Source organism: Anser cygnoides, chromosome 3, assembly GCF_040182565.1.
Source record: "Anser cygnoides isolate HZ-2024a breed goose chromosome 3, Taihu_goose_T2T_genome, whole genome shotgun sequence".
In the NCBI taxonomy this organism is placed as follows: domain Eukaryota; kingdom Metazoa; phylum Chordata; class Aves; order Anseriformes; family Anatidae; genus Anser; species Anser cygnoides.
Genome location: NC_089875.1, coordinates 19,837,674 through 19,853,462, shown reverse-complemented (window position 1 = coordinate 19,853,462; position 15,789 = coordinate 19,837,674). Strand labels below are relative to the sequence as shown.

General features: G+C 49.8%; 1 protein-coding gene across 3 annotated transcripts in view; it reads right to left on the bottom strand.

The window, feature by feature from the left end:
• Positions 1-1,083: 1,083 nt before the first annotated feature.
• The window catches only part of VASH2 (vasohibin 2), a 29,427-nt gene continuing 14,721 nt past the window's right edge, over positions 1,084-15,789 (bottom strand). For all 3 annotated transcript variants that reach the window (XM_066993651.1, XM_066993650.1, XM_066993652.1), the window contains 3 exons: positions 8,499-8,880; positions 7,174-7,292; positions 1,084-3,590 (listed from right to left, as the gene is read on the bottom strand). In XM_066993651.1, coding sequence (XP_066849752.1) covers positions 3,521-3,590; positions 7,174-7,292; positions 8,499-8,880 — 571 coding nt within the window. In that variant the 3' untranslated portion in view covers positions 1,084-3,520. The remainder of the gene's footprint in view (positions 3,591-7,173; positions 7,293-8,498; positions 8,881-15,789) is intronic.

Here is a 15,789-nt window from a genome sequence, read left to right as displayed (position 1 = left end):
AATGTTTTATTACAGAGTTGCTCTGCAGATGCTTTCATCTGAATAATTCTGCAAAGGAATTTCCTTTATTACTTACAGTCAGTGCAGAGGCTGCAGGGTTGGACCTGGATAGTTTTGCATAAGGCAAATATTTATGCTCTTAAAAGTTACTTCTTAAACTTCTAAAAGGTCTAGAGACAACCTGCATTCACTAGAATCTTTTTTAAAGTATAAAAAATAAAACCAAGTTTAATAAGCATGCAATCTTACAGAAAATTCAAAAAAAGAAGTCTTCTACTTCCTTGGATTTCCAGTATATTTAACAACTGGTTAAAGGTGTTTTTTTTCCATTTACTTTAAAATATCAAGTTGTATATTTAACAGGGAAGATGGGTGATAGAGAAGTTCTAAGTTTCTAAGTTAAGTTCTAAGGAACACTTCCTTAGGCCAGTCCAAATATGTAGTTATTCATAGTGGTTTGAATCTCCAATTTTACACTAATATAAAAGCAAGTGTTTTGGACTTGTTGATCAATGGCTTTCCTGTTTGGTTTCTGTTCAAATACTGTCACTGTTACATTTTAAAATGGCCAAATTCAAGGTAGTAAACATGACAGCCTTCTGAAAACATACCCCACTCCCTGGCAATCCCCTGACACCATTAAGACAGTAAGATTTTTTCTATTTATTTCATTAGGGTATGTTGTTACTAAAGGACTATAGTAATTTCCCTTCCAACAGGGGAAACAATCACCTTAATTCTCTTCCCCCATTTTGATGACATTAACAGGGAAAGGGCCATGGCAGTACTGAAAGAATACGCAGCAATAGAGTTTCAGGGTTTAGAGACTTGTTCTAGTCTGTCAGTGTAACCCAGTGAAGGGTTAGGGTAGGTTTAAGGGTTTAATGCATAAACTTCTTTATAGAACAGTAAATGATGGATGTAGGTATTTAGCTTACAAAAATCTGTTTTGGTTCCTTTTTGTCACATTAATTCTAGACTGTAGCCTAATAAAATGACTTAGAATTTTTTCTGGAATATTGCAACCTGGCCACATACATGTAATAGCCAGTGTTAGACAAGACAAAAAATAACCCTAAATCGTTAAAAAGACTACCATGATATTTTTATTGAAGTCTTACACTGTGCCTAAGCATACAAGTAATGAAAAAGAGAGCAGCATGCATGTTTTCTACATTATTTGATGACTTTACAGGGAATTAAAGTCACTAGAACCACAATTAAGACAAATGCCATCATAAGCAAGTTTCAAGAGAATATTTCAGCTGAACTTCAAAGCAAGACCCACCCCAAAAGCAATTTGTCACACAGCTCTATAGCATAAAAGAGTTTCAGTGTAAGTTAGAGGTTAAGAGAAAATAACTCAAATTGCTCTGGACACTGGTAAAAGCTATATACCAACCACTGTCACTCAAGCTTAAGTAAACAATGGTTTTATAGAAAAAAACTTGCAACATATTAGATTACCTCATGCTATAGAATACAGCTGATCACCATGTAAGCTCTTCCACAGTATTTTACCCATGAAAAATCTAAGGGACACAAGAAAAAAATTGTCACAAGACACTGAGCAGCACAAAGTGTAAAACAAACTCTGCAGCTGATGTCAAATCACACAAGGATTTCTACCCAAAGACTATTTCCCTCTTCAACTTCACTCCCGACCCAAAAAAAAGCCTGTTGTGAACACAGGAGTGAAAAAGGCTGGGGTGAGAGGGATGAGAAAGGCCTCCCTGTAATCGATAAAGTCATCATGTACAAAGAAGTATAATACATTTGAAAAAGCCTTTCTAGGCCTCCTGAAGCCTGATTATTGAAAAGCCTTTTACGGTTTGTAGAAGGTTGCTGGGTCTCTGCGTTATCTTCCTGCCCTAGGTAGCTGAGATTCACTGACTTCTCTGAGCAATGAGGTTTGTGTACATACGCTCATCTCCTTCTGTATTCATTCAGTTCTTGGCTGAGACAAGAAGGGTTCTTGGAGCTTAAATCCTTCAATTTGATTAAGCGTTATTGTCGTCGTGTTGATGCCCTGTCTTCTCCGCGATTCCAAAGAAAGTAAGCGCCCAGGAGAGGAGGTACACAAGTCCCATGGTAGTATAATCTAGGAGCACAGCACAAAGGGCAGAGGCTGGACTTTTGGAAGTATCCAGTTTCTGTTTAGGCACCTAATGAAATATTTTCAGGAACACAGCCCTCAAATGCTTCCAGAGAACTTCACTAACATGAAAGGCAGACTCCAAGGAAAGCCTTACCCCACCGCTTGAAAACGCTGCCATCCATCACAGGTCCTCGGCCCAATCTTCGAATGGAAGGACAGGGTAGGGAGGAAGCAGATGAGCTCGATTCTCGGTTATTTCAGACATACAGTTGATTTTATTGCTGAATTTGTTCCAATACAAGCTTCTTTATTCAGGTCTGACTAAGCAGTTGTTAACTACAGCGCATATACAAAAAACTCCCTACAGCAGCACAGTGGAAGCTTCACTTCTGCCTGTGATGTCTGATCTTAATATAAGATGTCAAGGCATCACTATCTGAGACTGCTCAGCCTTTCAAAGACAAGGTTCAAAATTGCACACAAATGTTGAAAGGAAAGCAAAGACTCGGGTTAGCAATTCTGACATTTTCTCTGTTATTCCAAGAACATATACAAGAAACAAACTAGTACATGAACACTTGTCTCTCCAAAACAGCAATCTCTAGTTTTTGTGCTTCAGCAGTGTAGTCTGGAAAGACTAAAAGCTTGTGACAAAGTATAAAAAATTATTAAAGTTTAGAAATGCATTATTCAATTACTGTCATTTAAAAAAACACTTTTTTTTTCCTGAAGATGTCAGTGTTTAAGAATACACTTGCATATTACTATTACCTAACATCTTTCAGCAACATGCACAAAACAATAATACAGGTGGCAGAGCACATCCAGTGCTGTTTCAATACTACCAGAAATGCTGGGAAACGGTACAAATTCATTACAAAACAATAATACTGACAGTTTTGCATATCTATTAAGTTTAGTGAGGTAATGTTGACAATTTAAAAACTCATGCCACTTCTGCACTGCTTGTTTTTATTGCTGAATTAAATATTAATACTGTGATTTTTTTAAACACTGCACCCCAGCACATCTTAAGACTGTGTTTGATTCTGTAGTCGTTCCAAAGCTACTACCCAGCACATTGTCCAAATTCAATTAATTCTTGTACAGCAAAACTCTACTTGTAGAAACTTGCTTACCACTGGAATTACCTCCCACAGGATAGAGTGAAAAGGACCTCACATCCTGGCAAACAGCTTGAGGTTCTCTTCACTGATGCCTTTTCCATGAGTCAAACGGAAATAAATACTGCCACCAAAATAAAAATAAAAATCCCCCCGTTCTATTTCCTAGGTAACACTTTTATTTTAAACGTCCACGAGTTAATAAATAGTCCCATTCCTTTTTCCTTCCAATGGAGTGCAGGTAAAGTGCAGCGGGAAGCACCAAGGAAGCCCTCTCTCTGTCCAGCCTATGGCTTTGTTAGATGCGGAGCTGGTAGCCCACCTCGTTGAGCGTAGCCAGGTCTCCCTTCTTGTCCACCACCGCAGGCCTGCGGGCAAAGGAGAGAAGAGGGCACTGCTTAACAACAGTCCTGACACTGCCATGACACTGACACTGAGAGCACGTGTAGAACCAGGGACAGTTTACTTCAAAAATTTCCCCACAGAGGACTCTGCAGCATGTCCAAGTCCTCACAGAAATCACAGCTAAAGCCTGAGCAGTAAAATGTCATCGCTCCAGTGTTTTCCTCCAGCTCCTCAGACACCTGGTGTCCAGCCCTTAACACTTTGTTTGCTCACTGTGCAGGAAACGTGAGCTGTGAGATTGCAGACGCGCTGCCGATGCTCATTACCCCTGCGCAGCCTGCCTGTCCCTGCCAAAGTCCCTCTGGGCAGCCAGCACAGCCCTGGAGAGGCAGCCAGGCCGGGGACACCCCGGCCCCTCTTGTGGCATGTTGCTGGGTGCTTGCAGCAGCTGCTGGATACAGAGCAAGTGGGATTTGACTATCCAGCAAACAAGCACAGGCTGCACCTCTCGGAGCATGCGTGGGCATCTGAGACCAGTGAGAGATGCGCTGTATGAAGCTTCCAGCTTGTCCTTCCTTCCTCAATTTTAGGAAAGGATCCTCTTCCCCTCCCACGCCTCTCTCCCTCCTTCCCTCCCTTTAATTAAAGCAAGCCTGGATGGCTCTGCCTCCTCTGATTACCCCAGAGAGATGGGCAGTCACTGGACTAGCAGAGTTTTCCTTTCAACAGCTGAACTAGGGCAGTGTCGCTACGACACTCAGAGCGCACACGTTAAGCCTCACTATCAGATGAAAAGGAAATAGATCTGGCAAACACATTTAGGAGCAGAGATTGCTACAGGCCGCCATGTGACACTATTTCCCAAGTCCCTCCACCTCCAAACACGTTATTGAGGATGAAACGGAGCTTTGCCTGCTCCAGCAGCGGCTTGCAGTTTGCTGCACCCTCCTCCTTCGGGACGTAAGAGGGTGGCCACAACAAAGCCTCAGACTTACCGGATTCCCACCGCCCTATATCCTCTGTAACCACCCTTAGCAGGATCACATCCCATCAGCTGCGGGTTAAGAGCACGTTGCCATGGTTTAATTAGTGAGCTGTAATTTGACTACACGTCAGTCTCCTACACAGGCACGCGCTGCTCGTTGTGTTGCCACCCCTGTCCTGCGACGTACCCTGTGTCCCCTGTAGCCGTGTACCCGGGCTGAAACACGGCCGGGGGCTCACCAGCAGTCTCCCCCCAGCCCTGACGTAACGCGAATGGTAAGGAACCGGGGCGGTGAGTTAAGGGGTTGAGCCTGTACATCCCACCCCTGTCCCTGGGCACTGCCTCAGCCTCTGCTCTTCGGAAACAACCAGGCAGAGCCGTCCCAGCTCGCACGCTTTTCACCGGGAGATTTTTCCCAGCAGGCCCATCTGAGTTCGTTGTTGACAAAAAGCAGGCTGTAATAACAGCTTGCCATCAGCAGGTGAAGCCTCTCAAACGAATGCGTTATTCAGCCCCTGCCAGCTCACGCTAGAGCAAAAACACTTCTCCCCCCCCCCCCCCCCCCCCCCCGCAAGCTTTAAAAAGCTGTAATTACAGCATGCAAATAAGAGATTCACAAAGAAATCAAATGCAGCATCGATAAGCACGGTCGTTGTTCAGCTCGGGAGTCAGCCTAAAGCCTGGTAAGCCTTGCCCAAAGTCTTTCCCCTTCTGTGCGTGACACAAAGGCCTCTCGCTGCAGCCAGGTTCTCAAGGATGCATCGATACACAGAAGAAAATGCCAGTTTCCCCACAGCCGAGATTCATCGCTGTGCATACAGGTATCTGTCACTCAGCTCATCCCTGAATGCCATTCCCCTGCGTGGGACTCGCCACCCGGAGGAGGAACTCGTTTGTTCTGCCAAGGAGTTCGCTGCTCTGCCTGCGAGCTGGCCTCTGATGGCTTTGTCTCTGCCCAGACCTGCAGACACGGCCCCGAGCACTTTTGCAGGATGTACTGGGAGCAACAAACCAACCACGTGACAAAGACACCAAAATCCTGCTCTGAGATAACCTCAGCTCCGGAGGAGAGCGCGGTCTCAGCGGGACACAAACAGAGGTCCAGAGCCAACCGAGAGCTGCACCTGTCCTGTGCCAGGAGCTCTGCTGGGTGTGGAAATGAGCGGGAATGATTTGCAGAGGCAGGGCTAGTGTAAAAATATGACTGGGTATTATTTTATTGCTAATAAAATAGCATTTTGTTGAAAATTGTATATATGTTGCTGCAAATTTTAGTTTTAATGGAGGGGCTCTTTCCCTCATTTCCCTAATGGAGGAGGAGGGGGGAGGTGTCTCATGACCAAGACCAAACTTCAGTAAAACTCCGCACATCTGCCTTTGGGTCCTGTTTCCCCCTCGAGTCACAGAGCGTTCTACAGAAGCCCTGCGAGAACCCCAGAGGTGAACCCATCCCTCCAAAAGCAGCAAGGAGGTGAAGAAGGAGCAGGTCTTGCCACAACTATAATTATCCGGGCACTATACAAGGAGTTTGTGTTGTGTTGATGACGCCCAAAGTACAGCATCGTGGACCGAGTATGAATTCACGAGTAAAAATAAAAGCCTGCTGTTAAATCGTCTGCTGCTAAAGTATCTTCAAGTTATCTTTAGAAAGCTAGCCTAATGTCTTTGTTAGCCACTCGAAAATAAATAAATAAGTGCTGAGACAGTAGTCTGCGAGCCTATTTAAAAAGCAACGACGGTGAATGTGTGCCTGATCTGGGTTACGTATAGGCTGTCACAGCTGTCAGCTTCCTGGCACGAAGCAGTGCGGCTCAAACCCGACTCTTCCGCATGTAAGGTATGGACGGCAGGCTGCATCGCTGGCGGCTGTACAAGGCCCGGGCTCTGGAGGCTCACTTGTATCCATGTAGAGGCATTGCACGCGGTTAGCCCATCCTTCACCACCCAGTTAAAAGCTAAAGCTGCGACGCATGAAGGAAGCGGTCTGGTTTTTAAACTGATTATAATCAAAGGAGTACAATGGAAGCACTATTTCTGCTTTGGCAAGAAAAGGCTTGTTTGTTCCAGTCCCTGTCCGTCAGTCCTCAGTGACAACCTCTCCATCAGCAGCACAGCCCGATAACAATGCTCATCGCGGGGAATCCAGCTTGGCAGAGGGACAGTGACAGCAGGGCGCCCACCACCACCAGGAGATGTCCTGTTTCTAATGCCTACGTCTGAATGTATGCGATCAAACTACTTGCCTCCGTGTAAAGCTCTCTAGCACCCCAAACTAGGTTTGCTTCTCCCAAGAGTGCACTGTATAAAAACTAGAAAAAAAAAGTGAAACCCACGCTTCTACTGTCACAGCCATCCAACACCCTGTAGACCTGAACCAAAGGTCAGCAGGGCCTCCAAGGAGGCACTGCACAGCGGGGCCGTCAGGCAGCAGTAAGCACAGGAACACTGGGACACCGGCACTCCTGGCTTCTAGAGCCTCCCAGGCAACCAAGACACCTGGTACAGCTTTCCTACGTGTGTCAGCGAGCGTGCCTCAAGCTTTGTACTGCAAAATAACACATCATCGCCTTCAGCCTGTGACCCACCAGCGACGGCAGCAGCAACAGCGCAGCAATACTCACGATTTGTCTCTCCTGCACGGTCGTCTCTGAGGGCTGGTGGCTTGCCTGCGGCGAGGGGACAACGACTTACCCCGTGACCTCTCTTTCGCTGGAGAATGGGCACTTGAGGGTTTCAGAATCTGCGAGAGATGGGGGAGGGAAGGAAGATGCGTTCAATGAAGGCAACGATTCACTAAAGAAAAAAAAAATAAAATAAAAGGGCCTCTGACAGTAGGATGGATGGCACACAAAGAGCCCTCAGTCCCCTGGGGTTTATTCAGACCCTGCCCCAGGTTAAGAGGAGCTCAAAGCAGTTATCACGTGATAGCTGCGCGAGGGCCCCTTGCAAGAATTAGTTGGTGTCATCAACTCAGTTCCCAGCTAAGTATTAAAAAATAAAAAAAGACATTCACAGCTTTCTTCAGAGCTGGCAACCGCAAGGGTTATGAGAAGCTTGCTTTGTGCCCGAGCTGAAGGAGGCTCCCACAGCCCCATCGCCTTCCCCACCTTCCCTCTCTGCGAGCAGAGGCGCTCGTCTCCCAGGCTGCCGGTTGTGCATGACCCAGTGTTGCAGCTTAGCACTCAGAGCCGGGCCCTCTACCAAAAGCGCTAAATTCAGCCTGTGACACGTGGCTACACCATCACCGTCAAGGGCACCACGGCTGCTCACGCTTAGCGTGTTGGCACGAAGGGATCCCAGAGGCAGGGATGCTCGGCAGGCCACCTCCAGGAGCTCTTGGGGTCGGACATGTACAAGAAGTGGAGGCTGGGGGTCACCACACGCCTCTCACCCTGCTGAGCTCCTTGCCGGGGCAGGAGAGGTGGCAGCAGGACACAGGGGCTGTTGCCACCAGCAGCACTCGAAGCCAGGGTGAGCGGGGTGGCTGCCTCGACCCGCACCAAAAAGGCACACGGCTGCCACGCACGAGCCATCCCTCAGCAGGGCAGGGGACGGGAACCCAGAATAACTCGGAGGCCGTGCCGCATACCTCTCGGCGAGAGCCAGCCCCATACTTAGCAGCACACCTGCTCGGCTCCTGCTGCCAGCAGAAGGCTGGAAAGGCACCAAATCCCCGCTCGCCGTGGCTGCGGCCAGCTCCTTCTCCGTGCCAGAGGCACGGTCAGGGACACCCCTCACCCCAAAGGGCAGCCAAACCCCACAGCCCCATCTCCCCGCCTTTCCCTCTGGGCTCTTCAGTCCAACCAGCCGGCGGGGAAGCTCCGTCCCACCGGGGGTTTGCTCCCCTCTTGCCTTTCGAGCCCCCCGGGGAGCACGACCAACCTCTGCGGGACTTGACAAAGCGCAGCCGCCTCGGGGACGCGGTGGCCCAGAGGCGAGGACCTACCTTCATTCTCATATCCCTGGCAAACTTCTCCAGCTCCTTCCTGACTTCTGTGCGCATCATTTTGGAGACGTTAAGGACCAGCTGTTTCCACTCGATGGGCTGAAAGCTGTGCGGCTCGTGCGGGACGTACAATCCGATCTTTACTTTTTTGACCGAATGCAAGTACTTTTTATAGGAGTCTTCAAATTCAAAGATGAGGTCGCTTAGAGTTCGGTACGTCAGAGGTTTGTCCATCAGATCTGATCGTCTGCTCATGCCCAGCGAGCCGTACCGGCCATTGCAGTAAATCCCAAGCACCACGTGATGAAAATAGTTCCCTGAGAAGTGGGTTTTAAAGCTGATGGGGAATCGCTCCACGGAGGGCTGCCCGTTCGTCAGGTATCTGGCGTGCGCCGAGTCAAGGCACCAACGGGGTTGAGAAGCGAGCACACGCAGTTACAACTGGGAGAGACCCCCAGCAGCAGTAACTGCAGGGACCCCCGCCTGCTTGTGAGCACAGATGTATACTCACTGCACCCCAGAAATAATTGATACTGCCCAAAGCCCGTTTTAGCACTTGGAGAATAGGACGCAATTGTTCAGGCAGGAAAGGTCCTGACTCAACCATGCTTGGGGGGAAGAAAAAACAGAGCAACAATAACAGTGTTCAGTTCAGCATGCTGGATCAGAGACCATCCTCCCGGATCCTTGGGAACTCCTTTATTTGACACCAATACCATACTCCTTTGTTCCCAAAAGGGAACATCCCTCCCTTTTATGTTGGAGCTGGTATGACTCAGGCTGTTTATTTATCCTCATTTTCACACATCCCTGCAGCCTTTAAGCAGTACAAAGAGCTCAGAATCCTCTCCGGGGCTGCAGTTCTGGCTTTCAGTCTACAGGCCGGCCCTCATTCCGGCAACTCCGTGTACAAGACTGGCTTTTGCACTCGTGACATATTGCTGAGATGAAGGAAAGGAAAGCTCCCAGCTTGATAATTATTTTCTCGATATAAGCACAGATAAATGGCCAGGAACAAACATTTCTGAAAAGCAAGATTTGTCCCTGGATTGCCGGCTGGCCATTTCAAACGCACCACGTGAAGTGGCCAGGGGCCAAGCCCTGTAACACCAACGTGTGACCTCAGACGGGAGCTACGCGCTGGTCCAGGTGGTTTCCTCGGGATGCTGGCGAGGGGAAGAGGAGCGAGATTCCCTCATGCACGTGGCCGTGCGTCAGCGCCTACGCTGCGTGTGGCTCCCTGCTGCTAATCCCAAACAGCTGATACCCGCCCTGGCTGAGCGCTGACGCCCACCCCAAGGCCTCCCAGTCCCCAGGGACAGCAGGTGCCTTTCCCTCCCACAGCTGAGACCCCACCAACCCACACTGGGTTTAATGACGAAATCCAGCCGCAGGGTAATGATCGCTGAGATGACATCGGGACAGCTTAAAGGGTGGAGGACTAGCATCGTTCCCCCCTGGAGCTGCCTGGTATGGAGATCTCCAGCACCCCCACCTCCCTTGTGCCCCAAAAGCTCTGTAACAGGAGTGAAACAAGAGCCACTGCACAGCTGAGACGTCCCTGGATGTTTCTGCCAGAACATCCACCCTTCTGCGACCGGCCTTCCTCCCTGCCTGCGTACCACGTCTGCCTGGCGGCTGCTGGGAAACTGGAGAACACAAAGACTCGTTACCAACACCACCAAACACAGCTCAGGCTCGGTCCTGCTTCTGCCCAGCCTGACACTCCACCTCAACGCCAGCACAACACCCCTGGATGCTGACCCCTAGCATTTTCACCTCTACCCTCTACAGGAGTGCAGGAAAAGCATCAGAGGCAGATGAGAGCCACCGGATGCATTTTGTCCACGGGACGTTTCACCTTCCCAACAGCTGCTGCACTGCACAAACATTTTTGCCCTCAAGATGACTGTAGGAACCCACTAGTAAGAGGTTCATGAGCTGCACTGAATCTGAAGTTAAACACAAGGAGATACCTCGAGTTATCCAAAGGGAAAAAAAAAAGAAAAGGAATTAAAAAAACACATAGGTAAAATCTTCCAGAATAGCCATGGTAAAGCTTTTTGACTGTATTTAATTGTGCCAGAAATCACCAGCTTTAGCAGCTTAGAGAAAACATATCAGAAGACATAGGAGAAAGCAGTGTTGACGGACTAATACCCGGTGCCCTTCAGTATCTGCATGTCAGTGAACATGGACGAGCGTGCAAAGCAGAGCACGGCTCCCTGCAGCACACGCCTCCTTGCCAGCCAAGGCCATGTGCACCCACCTTCACCCATCCAGCATCAAACACGAGCACCTCACAGCAGTGACAGGCAGCAGCTCTGGACTTAACTACACCAACAGGGAAAAAAAAACAGCCCTCGTGTCTTCGGTGGTCTTGCTGGATCTTTGCAGGACTACGTTCACCAAACGAAGAATGCTGTCAGGGGAACTGAAAATTTTAAGTACACCATGAGGTCAGGATCAGGCCCAGCACTACCCTAACAACTGCAAAAGTCATCCCACAGTCACCTCGCCTGAAGGGTCACCTCGCTCCAGGCCTTACAAGGAGTGTCCTGCGTGCATCAAAGTCGCGTTACAGTAATTTTTGTCCTACAGACAGATTCCTACAGAAGCCCATTGTATTTATCAATCCGTGTAACTGAAAAAGCAGTATCTTTTATTAACACCTATGAAGCTTTCAAACATCGCCACTATTTTTCCCCTTCATTATGAAAGGGTTTTCTCTCTGCTCCCCGAGCGCCTTTCTATTAAGCCCACACAAAGCTTTCGTGGCCACCTGCCACACATACACACTTCCGCCACGAGGTCTTGGAGGAGTTGCAATTTAATCTCATTAAATACTAGGTAGGAGTAAAAGACTCTTTTGAGGCTGGAAATTACCCACCATCAAACAACCCAGCAACAACTGCTGTGGAAATTAACCTTTAGGTACAGGTTGCTTCTGCTGAGCGACTGCTTAATGAGAGTCCCCACCCGAGATGAAATACACAGCACACGGGCTGGAAAGGCACATCAGATCTTCCCCTCCATCCGTCTATCATTGTTATTTCTTTCCCTTTCTGCTCTGCCCAAGTAGAGCTGTATTGTGGCAAACAAAAGGCAATGACACGCCGACGCCACAGCTGTAATCGCATTTCTGAGCTGGGACTGCAACTGCGGGACTGAGTCGGGGAGTAAATTACGTGCCACAGTGCCGACACGGCGCACAACAGGAGAGGGCAGTGGCAGCTGTGACAAAACCTCGGTGCCCTCCAGGTCCCAGGCCCTGGTGTGAATCCCAGGGCCCGGCCCGCGGGGCCGCGCAGCCCAAAAGCAGCGCTGAGGGACGCTGATCCCCTCGGAGATCACCAGGAGGGACGTTGTCAGAGGGGTGAGCTCTGCTCTCACACCCCAAGAGGCTGACTTGGGGTTTGGCTCAAAGCAGCGAGGGCAGAGTTTGGCCTGAAGCACGCAACGTGCTTTGGGGTGAGGCCGCTGGCATTACCCAGCATGGCTCTGGTAACAAGCAGGATCTTTCCCCATGCCGGCTCGGGGCTTTGAACATCTCTGGAGACAGGCCCTAGCAGCTGACAGCACTGACACGCTGGCAGCTGCCTTCTGTGGGCAGCTGAGCTCGGGTTGCTCACTACCAGCGGCCTCCCGCTGCTGTGAGGAACCGCAGCCAGCGCAACAGGCGGCAGGGGGACACGTGGCAAGGGCACCAGCCCTGCAGGAGGAGCGAGTGTCACAGCACCACGAGACACCAACGTCAGAGGTGCTCAGACCCCAAAAGCAGGCCAGGGCTGCTTGGGTGCCAGGGCAGGGCAGCCGGGCCGCTGGCCATACACGGTACTCTGTGGCACTTGGGGGACACAGCACTGAATTCCCTGCTCTGCACCATGCCCTGCTGCATGAGCAGGGACCCGGACTGGCAGAGACACCCAGGGGACACAGGCATAGGGAGCACCCATGAGAGCTTGTCCTTCAAGCTCTGAATGAGGGGAAAAAAACCGTAAGTCAGTGCAGAGAGGTGTTGCAGAGCCCCCAGGACCTTGAAACAAATTGATATATCCTCCATTTTCAGAGAGAAGAGCCAACATCGATGGGTTAATCAGACCTGCCAGCCAGTACAGATGCCCTAGCAGGGGGTCTAAGCATCCAGCTCTCCCAGTAGCCAGGCTCCCAAGTGCTTCTTGTCCGGCTGCAGGAGCACCCAGCGTCGTGCCTGACGCTCACTGGGGATGCAGGTAGCTGTCGCCGCTACAATTTCCACTCTGCATTGCAAACCAGAGGTGAAAACAGAACATCTGATGAATCTGATACTGACCAGATGAATCCGCATCGTGCCGCTTATTGCTAATCAATGCTTGAAATCCTATTTAACTTGGACAAGACGATGTTGCAGTGCTTTGTGTCTTACAGAGCCCACCCAGTAGGACCTTTTCACTCAACTTTGGTTAAAATGAGCACAGAAAACCTCAGGGTTTCTGGTCCCTGCCTCTCGTGGCCATCCCTGGGACTAGGGAAGGGTGAGAGGACCCCAGGCCCTTGCAGGCTGCCCCATAAGGTGCTCCACACACCCTTCAGGGGACAAGAGGAGAAAGGAGGCAGCTGTATTTAGGCTAGCAACACCAAAGCTGCTAGCTCAGAGTGAGGAGGTTGAACAGGAAGAAAGCAAACATCACACTTCACACATCAGATACGGCTTCAGCAAGCAGAGAGGAGCTGTTTTTGACAACAGCTAAGCAACTGCTAGCAATGTCAGAGGGCATCCAACTGCCAGAGGCAAGCACTTGAGGAAGCTTCACACCACATCCTGGAGCCAGACAGTATTTCTCCCAGACTCAGCAGCACTGAGATCCCAGGTTTGGGGCTGCTGATGGCAAGGCAGGGCACTACCAAGCCCACATCTGGATGCGATAGGCTCCATGCATCCCCACAGTGTCTGGGCTACCCCAGGCAGGCCCAGCTTCCAGAAACGAACAGCCAGGCTCAAGCAGCCAGCTCAGCCTCCCAAACCAGGATTGCTATGCCAGTATCACTCTTTTGAAGTGCCAGTGCTCTAACGTTCAGCTGCAGCCTGAGATGACTAGCTCAAGGTCAGGCTACGAAGATTAAAGTGATCAATAGCTCTCTCTGAGCCCTTCCCAGCTACCAGAGGGGCAGCAGCTATTCAGCAGGACTCTCCTGGTCCATATTTCAGTTCGTGAGCAGGTCGAGTTATAGACAAGCTGGCAGAAGGCAAAGAGAGGATATCAATATTCCAGCCATCCTGCAGTGACTGCAGAAAAACTCTCCCCCTTCCCGAAGGGGCTCACACCTAGCCCAGGAATTTGCCTGCTGGGCAGGAAGAACAGGATGGGCCCAGGACTCCAGCAGCAATAAACATCACCCACTGATTAAATGTGCAGAAGACACAGTGCAGAAGCTATTAAATTATCTCTCCTCCTGAGACGCTTCTGCTCTCCCCTTCCTCATTTAACGATATTATTGGACGGGGGAGGTCTAATAAATACACTGCACGGGTCTGATGGTTACCTCGCACGAACCAGGACAGGTGCACAGCAGTCAATGGGAGCGAGTTATATTCGTCTGCCACAGACAGCACTGCGAGATCCCCTGAGGATCCGCACTTCCCTCTCACCCCCCGATATTTTGCTCTCCACGTTTTAATAAAGAATACGGCACGGACAAAATTCCCCTGGCACCTTTTGGTTTACTACTCCCTTTCTTGAGCACAAGTAGTTTCGATCGGTGCTCGTAATGGATGCGGCGAACGCATCATTACTCAGCTGATTTACAGCTGAACTGAGAAATACCCTGGGGATGACAGCAGGAGGAATGCCTCCGGTTAGGCAATGATGAGCAGGCCATGGAAGCAGCAGGATACGGAGCCAGTTCAGCTATGCAGAGCAGAGCAGGAGATCCGTGCAGGCGGCTGCAATCAATGTAATACCGTAAGACCTGTATGAGGTTTTGGTAATCTCACAGCAGCCGCTCCCTCGGTGCGTGCAGACAGGGTCGCTCGGTATTTAACTCACTGCCAGACAAAAACGCTTCAAGATCCAGCACGAAGGCAATTATGCAAAACTTAATTCTGTAGCAAGAGGGATTACTGAAGTGTTTTATAAGAAGTCAGGCTGCAGAGGCCAACTGCATGAGCCAGCAAGCTGCTCAATTAAAGTGACATCTTGCTAAGCTGCTCTGTATGAGGCGGCCTTTGAATGAAGGCTCACACCGAGGGCCCACCCAACCAGGCTTTGCTCTTCCCAGTATCCAAGCAACACGGCAAAGCCTGTCAGCACACAAATTGCAAGCGGAACCTTATTTCTGGAGGCAGAGGTTACCACACATGCACAGGGATGCTCAGCTCAGGCACATGCAATGGCATTGATTTGACGCTCAGGAGAGGGAATGGAGGGCAGCATCTCACATCCAGAAACCGCCCAACCTTGGAAAGCAAGTCACAGCTGCTGGCCTCACCGTGTCCACATCTGGAGGCTGATGCTGAAGATCAAAATCTCACGGCTGAGAAAGGAAAGAGATCAATCAGCTGAACAACATGCTGTTACAGAGATAACCACCCCAGCAGGTAGCCCCTGTTCCTACACAGGAGGCTTCCAAGACAGCAAAGAAGTCACAGGAAAAGACAAGCCTGTCCCATGCTCTCCCCTTCCTAAGACTTCTCAGGAGGTAATCTCAATTAAAGGTTTCCCATAAACATTTTTGAAAGTACTGTATAGAAACAGAAATATTCATCCAAAGCTTAAAAAACATCAAAAGAAATTTCAGACACCACTAAATAGTATAATCCAGAACCTTCAACTATTTTGCCCCCAAAAAATCCTGAAATCAGGCTTGAGGCAGGCAGAAGAAAACCTTTCCTGAGAAAGCTTTTTTTCCCCAAATAAAAATAAAATGGTCAAAACTTATTAAACCAGTCAGAGTACTCAGGTTATCAAGGTCATCTGTACATCACTAATACAACTCAAGCCCCACATGCAGCATATGCCCACATCCCCTCCCCACCCCAGAGCCGCCCCTCCACCTGGGGCACAGCCTCTCCCAGGCTCACAGATTGCCAGCAGAGGAGCTGCTCCCTGCCCAAGACACCAGCAGCTGCTGGGGCATGAGGAGGCGGCAAATTTCGGGGGGAAGCTCTCAGAAAGCTCCTCTCAAGCCTCACCACTGCCCCCTCACATCAGCCAACACAGGGCACTACCCACAGGATCTGCTGGTTTGTGCTGCCACGAGAGGGGGCAGCAGCAGCAAGCAAAATGAAGCAGACACGTTTGAGGAGCTGTTC